The following is a 17,077-nucleotide window of genomic DNA, read 5'->3' as shown; positions in this document are numbered from 1 at the left end:
ATCGTTGAAATCTAAGTGCAGAGTGTGTGAGTGGGTGGGTGTGGGGGTGGGGGGGTGCTGATCTCTTGGTGGGCGAGCAACCCCAGGCCGGGCTCCTCATCCTCTATCATCCATCATACACTCAAGTACATGTCAGACACACACGAGTACATGTGTGAAGAGACATGTACATGGACGCACCTCCCAAACTGTCAGGGCGAGCAGGAGAGAGACTATAACTATAGCTGCCCGTACATTTAGATGATATCATCTTTAAAACAGCTGCTTTAATTTGCTTTGAATTATTGGGTTAGATGATAGTAGATGATAACAGTAATCTGAGTTTCCACTCACCACTAAGTGTTTGTTTAAACAGTCTCGTTGATGGCTCAGTGTCTTGTAACAGGGGGAATGGTGTCTCTGTCTCAGCCACCCATCCCACCCATCACTTGTCTCTGCACTGTATAACTTCAGAGGAAGGGTAGTACTTCAAGATACACGTTTTCAACACTTAACACTGTCTACATCACAAACAGACCTGGGATCTGTATTTACATCAGTGGTGTTGCACTCAGAAACTGGGGCGGGGGGTTGGGATGCCAGATCTCACACGAAATGCCAATCAACATTATGTTGCTTTACCAAAGCAAAGCAAAAAGTCTTTGAAAGGTTCGATCTGAACGGAATCCGACAGAATGTGTGTTGTTTAGGGGAGAAGCCCCTGAATGCACCGTGCTGAGCGCTTGTCAGTGGACAGATGCAGGGAGCCGCTTGTAGTCCGACAAAACGAGCCAGTTGAGCCTTAGAGATGTGAAGGGAGTCCGATAGCAGTGGACACGTTTTTTTAACCTGACACGTCAATGTGAGTCAGGTTCAAAGTAAATGAAAATAAATTAAACATTACTGTAGCTTCGATCTATGTCTCACCATCGCTACACCCCTAGTTCGCATTGAAACCTAAGATGAAGCAACACATTTTTAGAAAATAGTCGATAACATTAAACTACAGTCTGCCAGATTGGATACATGTGCTGCGTGTAGCGCAGGTGTGTTGTCAGGTGCTCTCTTTCGACTTTGTGTGTATTCCGTGTCATTTGCCCCAGCAGATAAGTGTAAATAGGTGCTATATGTTGATGGAGCGGACAAGTAACAGCTTCCTCGTAACGTTTCGCAGCACCGTTGCGGTTGAGTCGCTCTTGAATCTGGGTCTGCCGTTTGAGTTAACAGTTTGAAGCACTTCACATCTCTATATGACAAGAGCTGATGCAATCCCCCAGGGCACTTACGAGCTATCTCCCAGTGACAGCATCCCTTCTTCAGAGCAGGCTGGTACTGATGTAGGCTGGTGTGGGTGGGTGGGTGGAGGCGGGTGGGGGGGGATACCGGGAAGCGGAGCTACAAGGACCGGAGGGAGAAGGAGACCGAGACATGGGCAGGAAATGGAGGACATGTGGCTGAGAGGAGAAACAACGGGGCCAAAAAGAGAAAGAACGCGGGTTTCTTAAGAAAGACACGGAACACAGCAAAAGAGATACAATCATCGCTGACATTTATTGTTCCCGACCACATTCCCAAGGCTGCGCAAAGCTCTGGCTCATGGGCTGTGAAGGAACATGGAAGTCCTAATACTCTGAGTGCATGAAAAGGTTTTTTTTTTTTTATGAATTAGCCCCGCATGCCCGCAGGACACTACATATCCCTCTGAACTAGCATTCCAGGCCAGCCATCTCAAGTGATGCATCAGAAATGTAACATCCCCGTAGCACAGCCAAGTGTCCTGATTATAGAAGGGAATGAGGGCGACACAGTGTGTGTGTTTGACCAGTGAACTGGAGATGGGATGCATGGTTCCCTGCAGCAGGATGGGGGAGGAGGAGGAGGAGGGGGAGGTGGTGGAGGAGGCACGGTTAGCTGCAGAGGAAGAAAAAAAAAAAAGGAAAATGAGATTGGAGAAGAAGGGATAGAGAAGGAGCAGATGAAAGCAAATTATCTTTGTGCTGTTTACCACGACTCGGTCCTCATGCAAGCTCCTCTAATCACTCCGTGTGCACGCACATGGTTGGCTGAGGACTTGTGAGTAAATTAGCATTATTGAAATTCAAGGTGACACTCACACAGTCATCAAATTATATTAACTGATTTGTTATTTCTTCGGAGTCGGAGACAGGTTCAGACACCTTATTTCCACCTACAGCACAACATTTATTTCATCTTTATTTAATTACGGAGAGCGATGGGGCCGGGGGCCGGAACTGCTCCTCTCTCCTGACTGTACCGTGCACTTTTTTTTTTTTTCCCCTCTCCCTCAAACAAGTCCACCACCAATCTCTGCTCCACCGATGGAGCGGGATGATATTATGGGGGAAACAATGTGAGAGGGGAGAAGCAGAGAGGCACTCAGGTGGAGAGAGATACTGCCACGCTTGAAGAGGATGTATGCTTTGGGGGATGACCAGATGGCTGAGGCAGAAGACAGGCAACAAAAGGAGAGGTCAAATATAGTGGTGAGCGTAGCGAAGAGAGACAGCGAGGCGTTGAAGGAGGGGGGCGTGGGATCAGGACTGCTTGAGTGAAGTGTAGGAATACATACATACACAGAACACGGCTCTTTTTGGGCCGCAACAGGGTCATCTGTTACTTTCCTGGAACCTTTCAGAAACAGCTCAAGTTGTGAGTTTGGCACCAAAGAATCATAAATAATTCAAGTTTAAACGCGGCATGCCTAAACTCCAAGCATTTGTCTTTATTTATGTTTTTAAGATGAAATCCCGGTGCGATTGACTTTCTTCCTTGACCGCAAAGACACTTTGAATTCTTCTGTTCGACTTGGTCGGTATGTTTCTACTGATTGCCATTTTGTTTGCTGTTTTCCTATTAATAAACTTGCCAGTGTATATGCTCTGCTCATTTGTTCTGGTGTCTTGTTATTCACCCTTGACTGAAAGAGAATTAGAGTTTATTAAAATGTAAATGGTTAAGAAAATTTACATGCGGCTCGGATTAGCGAGGGAGCAAATCGGTGCGGCTCCTAACAAAAAAAAAAAAGTAGATTAATTAGAAAGTTATACAAAAAATGTATGATTTAAAAAAACATTTAAAAAAATCACCTTCTCACAGGTGCAGTTTTCAGCACCACAGCTGGGTTGAAAAAGCACATTGTTTTTCTGCTAGTTTCTTACAACAGTTTTATAAAAAAGGATGGTTGCAGCCACCATGCCTGCTGAAGAAAGGGTCGTTTTTTACTGATGGGATGACACATTTTCTAAATCGGTAACGATCGACAGCGCCGCTGTCTCCACCTGGAAGTTGCTGGTGCTCAGGTTTGCTCTCACCTCCAGGCTTCCGTACAGAAACACCTTCAGAAGCCACAAAGCCTCCACATGTGGCGCTGGCTTGTTAGCCTCCGACCATGGAAATGAGCCAATAGTGATTAAGAGTGAGAAAACAAGAGGCTCCTGCACAGCACGGCTTATGCTGCAGTGCGCTGAAAATCAATAACACTGCTTCCATTAATTGTATGTAGTGTTACATTAACTGTGGTTGGGTCTATTTATGGCAGTGCATGCAATTGGCTGTGAATACCACTCACAGAATGCCCATGAGGGCCGACTCTGGAGAAGGTGGGGAATGGATTTATTGTGAAGGAAGCAGCTCTTGTGACTTGAGTCTGAGGGATAGAGTTGTTGGCAGATCTGGTGCAGTGAGGCCGGCTAGTGCATGCCCTCGAATCAGAACATCCTTCTAGGGGGGAGAAGCGACTGTACCTGCAGCTCTGATCACTCTCCATGTCGTAGCTCATGGGATCCCTGCGACACGCGAACCTTTGGCGACCCCGTAAAGGTCGCGGCAAAGGGACACTGTAACTCTGATGGGGGACAACACGAGAGCGCAACAGGGGGAAAGAGGAGGAAGCGAGATGAGGGTGTTTGTGTGTGGACATATCTGTTGTTGAGGCTCGGGTTTGCTCAAAGCTGAACCTAATAAGCAGAGGACAGCTGAGCAGGGAGAAAGAGGCTGCCAGATCTGGTCCCTTAGGATAGGTTCTGTGTCAGTACTGGCCCAAATTAAGAGGGAGTGCAAAGAAAACTGGGCCTCGACGAGGGCTGGAACTCCTACTGGCTCCCATTCAGTGCGGGAGATTGCAGCACTCACCCTGCAGCACTTACCCACAATACTGCTGTCCATCTGTTGATTCACTTATCAGGAGGCAGCATTGTGTGTGTGTGTGTATGTGTTTGTTTGCGCGCACATGCACTCAGACATACGAGCGTGGCTTTGCCTTGGTGTGTGTGTGTGTGTCGCTGAGAATGGATGCTTACACCTTGGGAGAGGTGTCTGTACCAGGACAGATAGGGAGGGAATAGAATTAAAAAGGATGAGGCAAATCCCACCAGTGACTAGATCTCTCATTCACACAGCAATTGTGCTTAAGAGGCGAGTACGTGAGCACTGTCATGTTGTCCTCTGAGCGTCTGAAAGGGTCGCTCAAAAAAAAAAGAAAAAAAAAAGCGTGCTTTATACTGTGTGTGCGTGTGTGTGATTGCATCTGGTGCTTGATTAGGAAGAAGGCAAAAATACGAACTGTCAAGTTGGTGATGAATTGTTTCTGGTTCGGCATCAATAATCTCACAGGAGGCTGAAAATTCTATATTTTAACAAGAGACTAAGCTACATCTGGTGTATATATGTGTGTGTATATATATATATGAACTGAATGAAAACCCCTCAGCCAATCAGGGAACAAATATTTAACACAGCCATTCCATGAGATTAGATAGAGCCTTCCCTCCTGTCATCCAACCATTGTGCTGGAATACTGCGAAGTATTTACGGATGTTAAGAATGCTTGATTACCCAGCGGGAACCCTTGAGAGTCAATCAGAATAAGTGAACAGCCATTCATGATAGGGTAGGAAGGCAAAACACATCTGTAGCTCTGAATGTTAGTTTACACATTAATGGCTTCTGACTGAATGGAAGTCGCTCCTGCCTGACAATTTGTGCTGTCCCACTAGAGTGCACGATGAATACACAAACAAGTGGAAACCGTTTCTCAAGAAATGTCATCAGATGCAGCAGCTGATGAAAAATAAAAAATAAAAAAAATAAACAGAAATGCTCGTATGAGTGAGACGTTCATTCCCCCGAAGTGGTTGTTATGGATTTGTAACAGTGAAAAAAACATTTAAATGATTTCGTAACTGTTTATTTTCTTTTACCTTTGGTGGCCTCAGACGGCTATTTCACGGAACAGCTTCCAGCTTTTGTGCAGCTTGTTGAAAAGGCTTGTTTACACACACACACGCGCGCACACACACACACGGAAATATACTATATATGTACAAGGGCAATTTCAGAAGATTCAAGACTCAACCTAAAGGTGATGACATGGATTGATGTTTTGACTTTCCATCGATGGTTTTAGACCATTAAGTTGATGTATCTGCCGAGCAGATGGAAGCGTGCATCTGCTCATGCAGTAGAGGCTAGCTAAGTTACCTAACATTGCATCCATTAGCAGAAGAAATCTGTCCCTCTGTGCTGTAATCAGCTTGGAACGTGTAGTTTGGTAGAAAATAAAATAGTACATGAAACTGCTCACAACAAGGTTTGGATATCGCACACGCCATAATAATCTAGATTGATAAAAAGCACTACAGGTAAAAGGAGAAACAAACATCGATTTTGGGGTGAACTGTTCCTTTAACATACTTTAAGCACTTTTGTTGACATCATGCCCTTATTAGGTCTCATTCGTCATCCGAGCTTTGCAAAGTGATACCGAGCGTGCAGCTCTGACTGACATTGTGCCATCCACCAAAGCAAACGCGTGGGTTTCAGGTCATTGGAAATGAAACTGGCTCAGTTTTCACTTGAGGCAGAGAGAGTTGTCTTTTCCAGCTCTTATTCGTAGGAGGCAAGGGAAACGGCGACAGGCAGCGGCGGCGGTGGTGCTCACAGCTGCTGTGAACGCTGCAGTGAGTTGTTCACTCACTGTGGATGAGGGAACAGAGCGATAACTGGTGGGAGCTCCTGATGGGAGCTGCAGACCTTTCGGTGAATGCTGTGACGTTTCTATCCTTTGGCTGCCAACACAGACGCACACTGTGCCGCCTGCATGTACACCTGCAGGATTTTTGATGACATCCTGTTATAATAACGCAGGCCACCATTACCCGACCTGTTCACTCTGATTAAGCGCATGCCGTCATGTTGTGTGTATTAAGGCATTTCTCTTACCCACATTTCGATAATGAATGTTAATACCAGGTGTGAATTAGAATGTGTGTTGTGATTTTGTGGATCACAGGGTATCATTTAGGGACGCAACTTATTTTCTTCCTTTTTATTAATTACTCACCTGATTATTTTCTCAATTTGTTCCAGTGATTTAGCAGAGACTCAAAGCAGCAGAAGCTGAGATATGCTTTCTTTTACACTTCAATGTGTGTCAACCTGTAAAAACACTGGATCCTTCCCCATAACGAAACCTGATATTGTCCTTCATTAGACCCTGTCTGGCTGCTAAATGCCCTCATCGTTTAAACTCTGAATCTACAATTTGTAACACAGAACTTCACAGAACTGTAAAATATATTTGTTTTCTAAACCCGAGTTGAGATAGCCCTGATGACAACATCAAGGTTACTGTTTCAGAGCCCTAGAAGGCCTTGTACACGCTGACTCGTACCCCTGATGACAAGTGAACTGAGACAGATGTCAGACAATAACGAGAAATCATCAAACATCATAGTGCTCGACTTGTCGGACCAAAAAGTCCAAACAGTCCAAAGAGATTCACTTTAACAATGGCAGTGATTGCCGCCAATAAAGAAGAATTGCTGTTGTATTTTTTTCAACATTTTTTCTTTTCAGTTATCAAAGTGCATTCTAATGGTTTTTCAGATTTTTTTTTTCTCACCAGGTAATCGTTAACTTATCTTTTAAGCCTTGGTTTATATATTTTGACACAAGTGCCAATACAAAGCTGGTGATGCAGTAACAAAACTACCAATGTCATACTTCAATAAAAGAAAACTGTTTTTCTAGAAAATCTTTTTTTTCTTCATTTTTTTCTTCATCTAAAAAACGATACAAACCTTCTCAAATGTTCAGGGTCTAATGACAGGCGCCTGTTATTGGCCTCGATGAGCTCATCTAAACCTGGCAATATTTTCAAATTCAAATCAGAAACTGTCTGCTCAAAGATGATAATAATGTGAATATTTGGTCCATTTCTTTTTTTGGACTGATTATCAAACAAAACCAGCCATTTGAATGAGTCACATTGGGATGAGGATTATGGTTGAGTTAATTGCCAGATTAATTGATAATGATTCATTTACATACTTTGTTTTACTTTCTTTCTTTTTTTGAATTTATTTTTAGAGCAAAACAGATCAGGGAAGCAGCATGCATGTATAATCAATGTTAATACACACCTTCCTCATACCGCTGTCCCAGCATGAACACGTGCACAAAACAAAAACAAGTAAACAGAAGCACGAAAGGGGAGAAAATTGCAGCAACAACAACACACAGAATAATAATGGGATAATGAATTTAACTGTCGAATGAGAAATCAAGACTACTTATCTGAGCAGACAACTTTTTTTTTGGACCTCCCATTGTTATACATATGTTTTGTATTACAATAGATATTTTCACAGGATATGCAGTACTGGAAGTGTATTGTGGGTCATTTAGAGTCACTTGAACCCTTAATTGGTTGTCATTAGCGATCGGTCATCGATCTGTTACTGCCTGAAGTGATGAGGCACTCAGTTTTGAATGTGCATGAACTTAACATTTTTTGCTGAATAATGTCCTAACTCTCCTGTCCTCTTGCCCTCTGCTGTCCCTTGCAGTCTGCTCCCAGTTCTCCCGCGGAGTGTACGCCATCTTCGGATTCTACGACAAGAAGTCCATGAATACCTTGACCTCCTTCTGCGGCGCCCTGCACACCTCCTTCGTCACACCCAGTTACCCCACCGATAACGAGGTGCAGTTTGTCATCCAGATGCGCCCCGCCCTCCGGGGCGCCGTCCTCAGCCTGCTCTCTCACTACAAGTGGCAGAAGTTTGTCTATCTCTACGACACCGAGCGAGGTAGGTGACGGCACGGGCCTCGCGTCCGTGGGACTTTAAGCTTGAATTACAGCGTGGAACCGCAGGAAGTGTTGCAGTGACTCAGAACAGCAGCTGCACAATGGGGTTAGCAGAGGATGGATTTACCCTGTAATACCTTGCGAAAGCCCTGTAAATGCTTGAACTGTTAATACTGCACTATTTAATACAGTAGTTTCAGTGCTACGTAAATGTAAAATAAACTCACTGGCAGCTCATAACACTTGTAATAACACATTCCACTTGACGAAACGGCGCCTCCTATGAGCTATAACCCTTTGCGTTCTTCTAACAGTTGGCTGCTCGCTGTCAGTTAATCTTCTGTTTAATCACGTTGTTGATATTGGCTCGTCTTTCATCCGAAATGAGGTATGTCACAGCTGCTGCTAGAATGTTTTCCACACAAAACAGAGTCTCTTGCCTGCCTGTGGGGGCTGCTCATTGTGTTGCATCAATGAGGGTTTTTTTTGTGTGTACCTCCCAGATTGCGTTGCCTTGTTGACAATAGACACTGGTTTAATGTAGCCGCGCGCCGTGCGTTTGACGACCTGTCAACACGGCGAAGTGTTCATTTCTGGGTTGTTCGAATGTCAAACAAGAAAATGAGCTCATTATCTGTCAATAATGATCACCTCCTCCTACAAGGAACTTCAATTTGTTCGAACAGCACCTGGGCAGCAGGACTGATATGTTCAGAATGTGACAGACGAAGGCACAATGCGTCTTCCTCTTTGTGACGGCGACACAGAAGGGCGGCGACAGGTTTCCTCCTGATCTGCACATAGCAGTATGGATTTGCTGTGTTTATTTGCTCATTACTGAAAGGCGCTGAACTCCAGATATGCTTCGAGCAGCCCGTCTTCTCTGCAGCTTCCTGCATGACTCTTTATTTCTGGACTCGCCATCACTCCCCCACCTCCCTGCCTCTCGCTCTGAGGCAGGAGTATGAAGTGTGCTTTAGCGCAGAGTCCTCTGTCTTTGGGTCTCCAGGCCTGTAGGGTCCAGAGCTGAGGGCCTTAATCCTCCACACAGCCTGCAGATAACATGTGGTTAATTAGGGTCGCTCCGACTAGAACACTCATTGGATCTTCCCTGAGGATGCGAGCGACCCACACGTCCTTCAGCACAAACCAATACTGCCCAGCTACCGGTCCCCATCTCTCCGCTTTTCCACTTCTGTCTGGCAAGTGAGACTGTCTGGGGCACAGTTGGATACATAGCGGAGGTGGGGAAAAAAAGCCTGAAATACAAATACAGAGGAGGTGTCAGAGAGAGACAGAGTGATGACAAATAGGCATATACTTAAAAGAGAGACAACGGGGACAGAGAGCAAAGGAGCGAGGAGGAGGTGGAGGAGGAGGAGGAGGAGGAAACAGAACACCAATTCAGAGCAGCAATTAAGGCAACAGCAGGCGTGTGTGATTTACACCCGCTTACCTGTGTACAGACAATTCCCTGTGTACTGTACATCCCCATGCTGAGGCCCATGCCAAGCCACTTTTACCTCTCTCGTCGCTGCCAGTGGTGTAAGACGATCCCTTATTAGTAGGAGGACATTGGCCCCAGGAGGGGATTAAAGTCGTTTATTGATGCACTCCATCCAGCACTTTGAGGGGCTTTGACACTTGGCTCATCAAGCAGACAGATGTGTCAGGGAGCCTCTACCTCCGCTTATCAGGTAGTGCAGCTCCCCTGGCAATATGGACACTGACTGCTGGCTAAACCACAAGGAGTGACAGGGGAAAATAGTCTTCAAGGGTGAATGTTTTTTTTGTACCCTCTGGCCAGGAGGCAAATGGGAAAAATTGACAGACAACTCCTTTCATCTGTGTAGTTTTGAGTTTGTTTTTTTTTTTTTTTTTGTGTCAGTGGTTCCCAAACTTTTATGACACACTGCCATAACCTCGTCAGAGGGGCTCAGGTACCCCTCCCCTGACCCTTCTCAACATAGAGATTTTAAGTAAAGGAATATCAAAGTGAATATTGCTACTGCACACCAGAGTGGCACAAGTTGAGCATGTATCAAGCATGTATGTATTTCATTTAGCCGACGATTTAAACTGTTCATCCAACACTTATACATTCAAGGCCCAAAAAAGAATTCACAAATTAAAACAACAAAATAATAATAGTAAAGAGAATGCAGAAGAATGTGAATAAACAGCAGTTTTGACTTTCTGATGTCTCTGTATTGTGTGGCAGAGATACTGTATCTACTGAAGATAGCATGCTAATCAGCTAACCTGTGCTGGTCCAAAGATCCTGCACTGGCAGTGAACCAACACCCCCCCTGGGCCCAGAGCTCCTGGTCTGAACCACTAGCTGCACATCTAACTAGCCAAGTAGCCTAGGTAGAGTATGAATTTGACAGGTGACAAAATCTTACATACTGCACCTTTAAGAGTAGTTTTTCTACTACTAGTCAACTAGTGTCTAGATAGTGTGTTTGGCTAACTTCCAAAACTCTTTAAGCTGTTGAACCATTCCAAAATACTGTTTTTAGTATTCAAAACCACTTTTATCAAACCGTTTAAACAATTTATCTGTTGCTTTTAGCTAACGAATTCCACTTCTCTGCTTTTTTTTCATGCGCTCTCAACATGTAGGCTAAGGTGTTATAACTGACTCTTGTTCATGGGAACTGTGTGTTCTGCAGTTAGCTAATCGATCGTAGGTGGTATCCTACTTGTTTTGTTTTTTTTTGTGAAAATAAATGTACATGTAAATGTAAGATCAGCATCACACCAATTCATAATTATTTTGTTTTGTTTTATTTTCCTCAGAAAAACCTCTCATAAGTGAATAAGTATACCCCAGGGTACAAGCACCCACGTTTAGAAATCGCTGATCTATTTGATTCTTTGTTCAGGCAGCGATGCAGCTGTGGGTCATCCAATTTAGTGTCAATGACAGATCATTGTCTTGCAGCCCATTGTGTTATAGTCCTCCTGTGATGTTCTCGTCTCACCATTGTCTGAAAAAGAAAATTGACATGGTGAGAAAAAGCTGTTAGCAATCTCTGAACGTAAATGTCTTTGTGAAGGTAAATTTAAAACACACAAATGTCACAATACATCGCCGTAAGCAGCTGGTTCTGGCAGATTTCTAATTTCGCTGCAGAACCGATGAATGAACAAATAAACCCAACCCACAAATGACCCTGTGCTCATGATGTGCAACACAAAGCACCTGTTGGGATTAATTATTTTCTTGAGTGCCCTTTTTTTGGGTTTTTTTTTCTTTTTTTTTTTTTTCTTTTTTTCGCTTTTTTGATTTGCATTTGATCAAAGCATTGATCATCCACAATACTGGAAGCAACTTTGTAATTACTCTCCAAACTCCTCTATTAGGGAGGGAAAACACAGCTAACTGAGCTCCACCAAGAGGTTTTATTCAGTCAATAGAAAATGATTAATTACAACCACACTATTCATTTGACTCTGTTATTGTGCCGGCAAAAAAATGCTTTTAGGCATTAGTGCAGTGCTTTCAGTCAGAGAGCGACGGTCCGTATGCGTCAGTCTCAGATGGATTGGAGGGAAATGGAGGGAAATTTGTACCCCTAATGCCAATATCTGTTTGAAAGCAGACGTTATGATGAAGGAACTGCTCTGGAAGCAAATGGAGCCTCCGTAGGCAGTGTTATACCAGCTTAATGAGCGGCTACTCTATGTTTATCTGATGTAATGTATTGACAGGGAATGTGTGCATGTTAGTACGCATGTGGGTAGACAGAGAGAGAGCGATATTAAAGAGCCAACCAGATCTTGAACCACTCGTTCTTTTGAATCACCCCCAAATGTCACATATGGCTGACCCGGAGAAAAACTTGACAATCCCAGCAACACTCCTTCAACCGAATCCTCTGTTTTTCTGCATCCTTCTTCTCTCAGAGAGTGAATATTGTTTGGAGGTTTTTTTTTTTTTTTTTTGTCCTTTCAGTTTGCATCAGCGGACAAATTTCCCCTTAAAATATCCCGAGCTGTATGGGGTGAAGGCAGATAGATCTTGCCCTTTCTGTTCTGGCGGTCAGGTATGGGCAGATAATTGCTGGGTCTGTGCAGCAGAGACAGATGATTACAGGCTTTATTGTCTCTCCCAGGCACAATCAACCCTGATTCAGCAATCTCACCTCTACTTGATTTATGAGTCGCTCTCTCTCTCTCTCTCTCTCTCTCTCTTCCTCGCACCCCTCTATACCATACCTCTTCCTTATACACTTCAAGCTTCTCTTATGTCCCTTTTTCCCGAGTGTCTACCTCTCAGCCGGCTGTGACTGTAGTAGCAGGAGAGCTTTCCGTCCTTAAATGCCGCAAAGTGGTGAAGAAAACAAACCACAGGTGGTTTGTCGCCATGTACAGAAGGCACTTAACAATGATGATAGAGATATATTTACCTCTGCATGCTCCAACTGGCTGTAACAAGGAGGCTGATTGAGCTAAAGACCGTCTCTGGCTGACTTTAAAATATTTCCAGCGACTTGTTTATAAAAAGAGAGCTCTTTAATGTTGTATATATGCAAAAAAAAACAAAATGCATGTCAGCAGCTGACGTCTGTAGATGACATGGGAATGAAAAAAATAATGCCGTGTATTGCAAGGACACAGCAAGAGAGTAGGAAGATGCACAGTACCGTTTTGTTCTATCTTAAGCCTGTTTGACAACTTAAGGGGACATTGGTAAGATAAGGCCAGAATTTCAGTTTAAAATATTTTTAAAAAATGTACTAACATTACCAACAGAGTGTCAAGAAAATCTGTCAGTGCTGTGTTCTTTGCAGAGATGTCCGTTGAGGTTAGCATGTTAGCTAACCAGCTAGCCCCAGCACATACTGTTTCCCAGTACCACTTTGTGTGGCCAAGAGGTGATAGTCCGATAGCCCCTATAGCTGTTAGCATATAAATAGACTCACAAAAGAAATTACATACTCCTACTTCTGATTTCTGAACTGAAAAACTGTACCGATGTATATATATGTATGTATATATATATATATATATATATATATATATATATATATATATATATATATATATATATATATATATATATATATATATATATATATATATATATATGTGTGTGTGTATATATATATATATATATATATATATATATATATATATATATATATGTATATATGTATATATATATATATATATATATATATATATATATATATATATATATATATATATATATACGCTGGGGCTAGCTCTACAACCCCACAAATTAGAGCTGTGTTTAAACTGACATTAGCCTTACTGCTAAGCTGCTCAGCCACCAGCTACCTATAGACGCTTCTTCTGTCGCTTTTAAGCTAGTTATCCAGATACACTAACAGCTGCATTCTACACTAGACAACAGATAATCCCTCCCTCACTCATTTGCTCTTGTTCTGGGTCCAAAAGGCTACAGGAGGACACCGCCATCCCGAACAATCTGAACACTCGGCGTCGCCGTAACTCTGACGCTTGACAAGCGTCCCGTGCCTAGTTACAGTTGCTAAGAAGCGATTGGATGGTTGCTGATTGGGGGAGGGGTTTAGCCAAGGGTCAGTGTAATGTCTCTCACTCCTTCAGCTCTCCCCTGCCTCTGGGCATTATTATTTTATTTTATTCATTTTTTTTTTTTTTTTATCTTTTCAGTCTTGAGAAAATCCAGTTCACCTTGAGCTGAGCGGCAAGCCAAAAAAATAAAACAATGTGAATGAAGATATAAATATGACTGATTGAATCCTCTGACAGTGTAAAAGCACTTCTATTTTCCATTGACATTTTGTGAATACCAATCTGCAGAGAGAGCCACGCCGGTGATATTTTGTGTTAATACCTGGAGCTTCCATCTCTTTATATCCACGCTGGTGTTGTGAAGCCACAGGATTTCAGACTGTCTCACAATACCCGTCACCACACCAATCCGCAGATGACATATTAAGAACAATCGTGGGCCTCCTGTCGTCTCCTTCCATCATTTCCTCCACCGATCAATATTCTGAATGTGATACAGTTGGGAGGAAAGCGATCCAACACGTAGCTGCTGCACCGAAGGCACAGAGCTATTTACTTTTATCATTTAACTGCTGACAGTCGAAACTACAGTCGAAATAGTGTTCGATACCACAGCCTCATTATAGCACCGGGAAGTCAAATGTTCTTTGAACGCAAATCTGTCAGGTGGATGCTGTTTTTTAGCATTCTGTCCAAAAGCATACCTCCAGGGCTTTTTCTTTCATTCACTCTGTCAATATTTGCAATGACCCCAACTGCAGCTGAGTCAATTCAGCCAACTTATCTGGAACAATGAGGCACATGTGCAGTATTGATCATTAGAAAAGCTCATTACATAAAAAAATGCAAATATGTGCAAATTCTGACCTACTATAATGTCTCAGAAGTGTATGCAGGCATTCGTACAGTATTTATTTAAGTCAATTGTTCGTCACATTTATTGCTAAAGGTCTTAGAATGTCATGTTTGAATAAAAATGCAGCTATTTATAGCAGGAAAAAGTAGAAAAGTTCTCATACTGTGCTTTCAGAAGTTGAACAACACTAAATAAGCCCCTAAGACAAATATATGTACTTTCTCAAAAAGCGAATGCCTCTTTCAAGATCTCGGAGGCAGCTGCTGTGTCGACAACAGTCTGAATTTAAGCCTAAATCAAATACACCAGTTTGGGTTCCTCACAGTGGAAGCAATGATGCACTGCTGTTGTTTTTTTTAAACACAAATAAGTCGAGAAAACTAGTTTTGTCTCCATAAAGACAAAAGAAAAGTGTGGTTCCATTCAGTTTACAGCTAAATGTATGGTTGTGGTAGTGCAAAATTCATAATGTTTAAAATGTTCCCCAAATTAGGTAAAAAGTCACCTAGTAATTACAGAAAGTGTACATAAAAGTACTGGTTTAGTAACTGCTGTTCTTGTTAAGAGACAGTCCGTCTCCTCTTCTAGAATTGGCTACGTTACCTATGAGTTTAACTTTTCCATTTTTCTTATTTTTAATACAGGTAATGTGCAGAATTATAGCAGAGGTAGTCAGGTTTCCCTTCATGTCAAATGGCTGTGGCTTTGTTTCCCTTTTCACTTACCCATGAATATTACATGTAAAAACAACATAAGCAGACACAGTTTTTGGTGCAACAAATGAATACAAATGAAAAAAGGATCATTGTAAGTGCCGACTGCATATTTATAGCTGTTGGCTTAGTCAGAAGATGTTGACGACACGTGACACAAATGACTGAGTGGAACCAGTGTGACACTGACAGAGGACACACACACACACACACACACACACACACACACACACACACACACACCGTTGACATGCTGTATGACGTGGCTCGTATAAGTAGTATGTGAGTCACAGTGTAGCAAATGTCTCGAACTTTAGACCTGATTTGAGCTTTTTAACATGCACACATAATTGGAAAACAAGTAGACTTTATTATTATTCTGAGATGCTAATATGCAGCTACTGTGAATCACTCAATGCAGTCCTAACCCAGTCTGTTTAGCGTGTTACATTTCTGACTGCTGAGCACCCCAGTGGTAGACTAATGTCCATGTTAACCGACGTGCGAACGCATCCTGAGGTCCTTTACACGTCTTTTCTTTACAATACGACGACGGCTGAAAAATAGATGAAATGGTAAATCTCCTGAAACTTGTTCAGAGAAACCATCTGAAACTTAAATCATCTTTCAGTCCAGTGGTTGTCATCATGTTGAGAGTTGAGACGCACATTTCCCTCTCTGAGAGTAGATTTGGTTGGTGGCTCCCTCTGGATGGAGGAGTCAAACTAATGCTAATGTTTGGCTACAGCACGGTCCATGTTTCCTGTACTGGCAGAAACGCTAGCACGTTGGCTGACATGGCCAGAATGAATTAGTGAAACTGAGCTTAGTCCATGTTGTCTTGAAGATTTTTGTGAAAAATGCCACAGCTTAATGATTGATCTTTTATTTTATTTCATTTTCAAACTGAAGGGCCAAATTGCCATACTCTGTGTGTCAATTCAACTTCAATCTTTTGGTTGAACCTTTTTAATATTAGCCTTGATGATACGCTTCCTTTGTGTGTCCAGACAGAGATGTCATTTTCAGGCTAAAGAGTGTTGGTACTTGCAGACACCAGGCGTTTTTCTTTTTTTTTTTAAATAAACGGTGAAAGGCCACATGACAGCCCCTGAACGATGTGGGTCGTATGTATTATTTGTACTACATTTGGATTAATTCTTAAATGAAATGCAAGTGGATGAAAATTAAAAACATGTAATAACCTCCATAATTGCCGCTAATGTTATTTGAAAGCATGCTAAAACGCAGAAGACACATAATCTATCAGACTGATAGCGTTCTGGTCGCATCAATCAAAGACCACTTGGCTCCGCATTAAACACTCATAAGTCTCCGCGGACACTGTTGATCAGCTGTTAAACAGGCAGACAAGATAACTCCGGTCTGGCACAATTGGCAGGCTGATGTGCCAGCAGGGCCAAGAGGCTTGCGAATGGGAGGATTGGATGACCGCACATAGTTAGCCTCATTTCTTCTAGTTCCTGCCAAGCTACTGTAGATATAAAAGATAGAAAGACAGATATGAGGCGGCGGGGCTGGGGGGGCCAATCAGGCAGAGTCAGATACACTGTAGCAGAAAGTGAACCTTTGCTCCCTCTTCCTCGGCAATCCCTCTAATTGGCTATCCAGAGACAGTTGCCTTTGTTCCCCCTAAAAGAGTCAAATAATTAATGCCTCCCGCCGCTCTCCTGGATGCCTTTGATGGCAAACCAAATCAGGTCTGTCCTTTTGGTTTGATTGTAGTCGCTTGGCGTTGCTCTTACCGTTGTAAACAACATAACAAATCAAGCGGCGCGATACATGACCGCATGCACTCAGGATAGTCCAAACTCCCGTGATTAAACACATGCAGACAAGCATGTAATGGCTATCCCTTTTTTTTTTCTCTCT

The 17,077-nt window shown here is 42.8% G+C and overlaps 1 protein-coding gene and 1 long non-coding RNA gene across 5 annotated transcripts in view; one reads left to right on the top strand and one right to left on the bottom strand.

Moving 5' to 3' along the window:
* Window positions 1–17,077, top strand: part of LOC119007729 (glutamate receptor 3) — an 88,627-nt gene that overhangs the window by 18,351 nt on the left and 53,199 nt on the right. For all 3 annotated transcript variants that reach the window (XM_037077584.1, XM_037077583.1, XM_037077585.1), the window contains exon 3: window positions 7,848–8,087. In XM_037077584.1, the coding sequence (XP_036933479.1) occupies window positions 7,848–8,087 (240 nt within the window). The remainder of the gene's footprint in view (window positions 1–7,847; window positions 8,088–17,077) is intronic.
* On the bottom strand, window positions 10,884–13,594 carry LOC119007730. 2 transcript variants are annotated; one of them, XR_005071215.1, is made up of 4 exons: window positions 13,489–13,594; window positions 12,502–12,584; window positions 12,311–12,407; window positions 10,884–11,079 (listed from the first exon to the last, which is right to left on the bottom strand). It is a non-coding gene; the product is annotated as an uncharacterized LOC119007730 (long non-coding RNA). The 2 variants fall into 2 exon arrangements; XR_005071214.1 differs by having other exon boundaries at window positions 12,502–12,605; window positions 13,489–13,587.

The sequence above is a fragment of the Acanthopagrus latus genome, chromosome 18 (genome assembly GCF_904848185.1).
Source record: "Acanthopagrus latus isolate v.2019 chromosome 18, fAcaLat1.1, whole genome shotgun sequence".
Taxonomy (NCBI): Eukaryota; Metazoa; Chordata; class Actinopteri; order Spariformes; family Sparidae; genus Acanthopagrus; species Acanthopagrus latus.
This window is presented reverse-complemented; position numbering and strand designations above follow the sequence as displayed.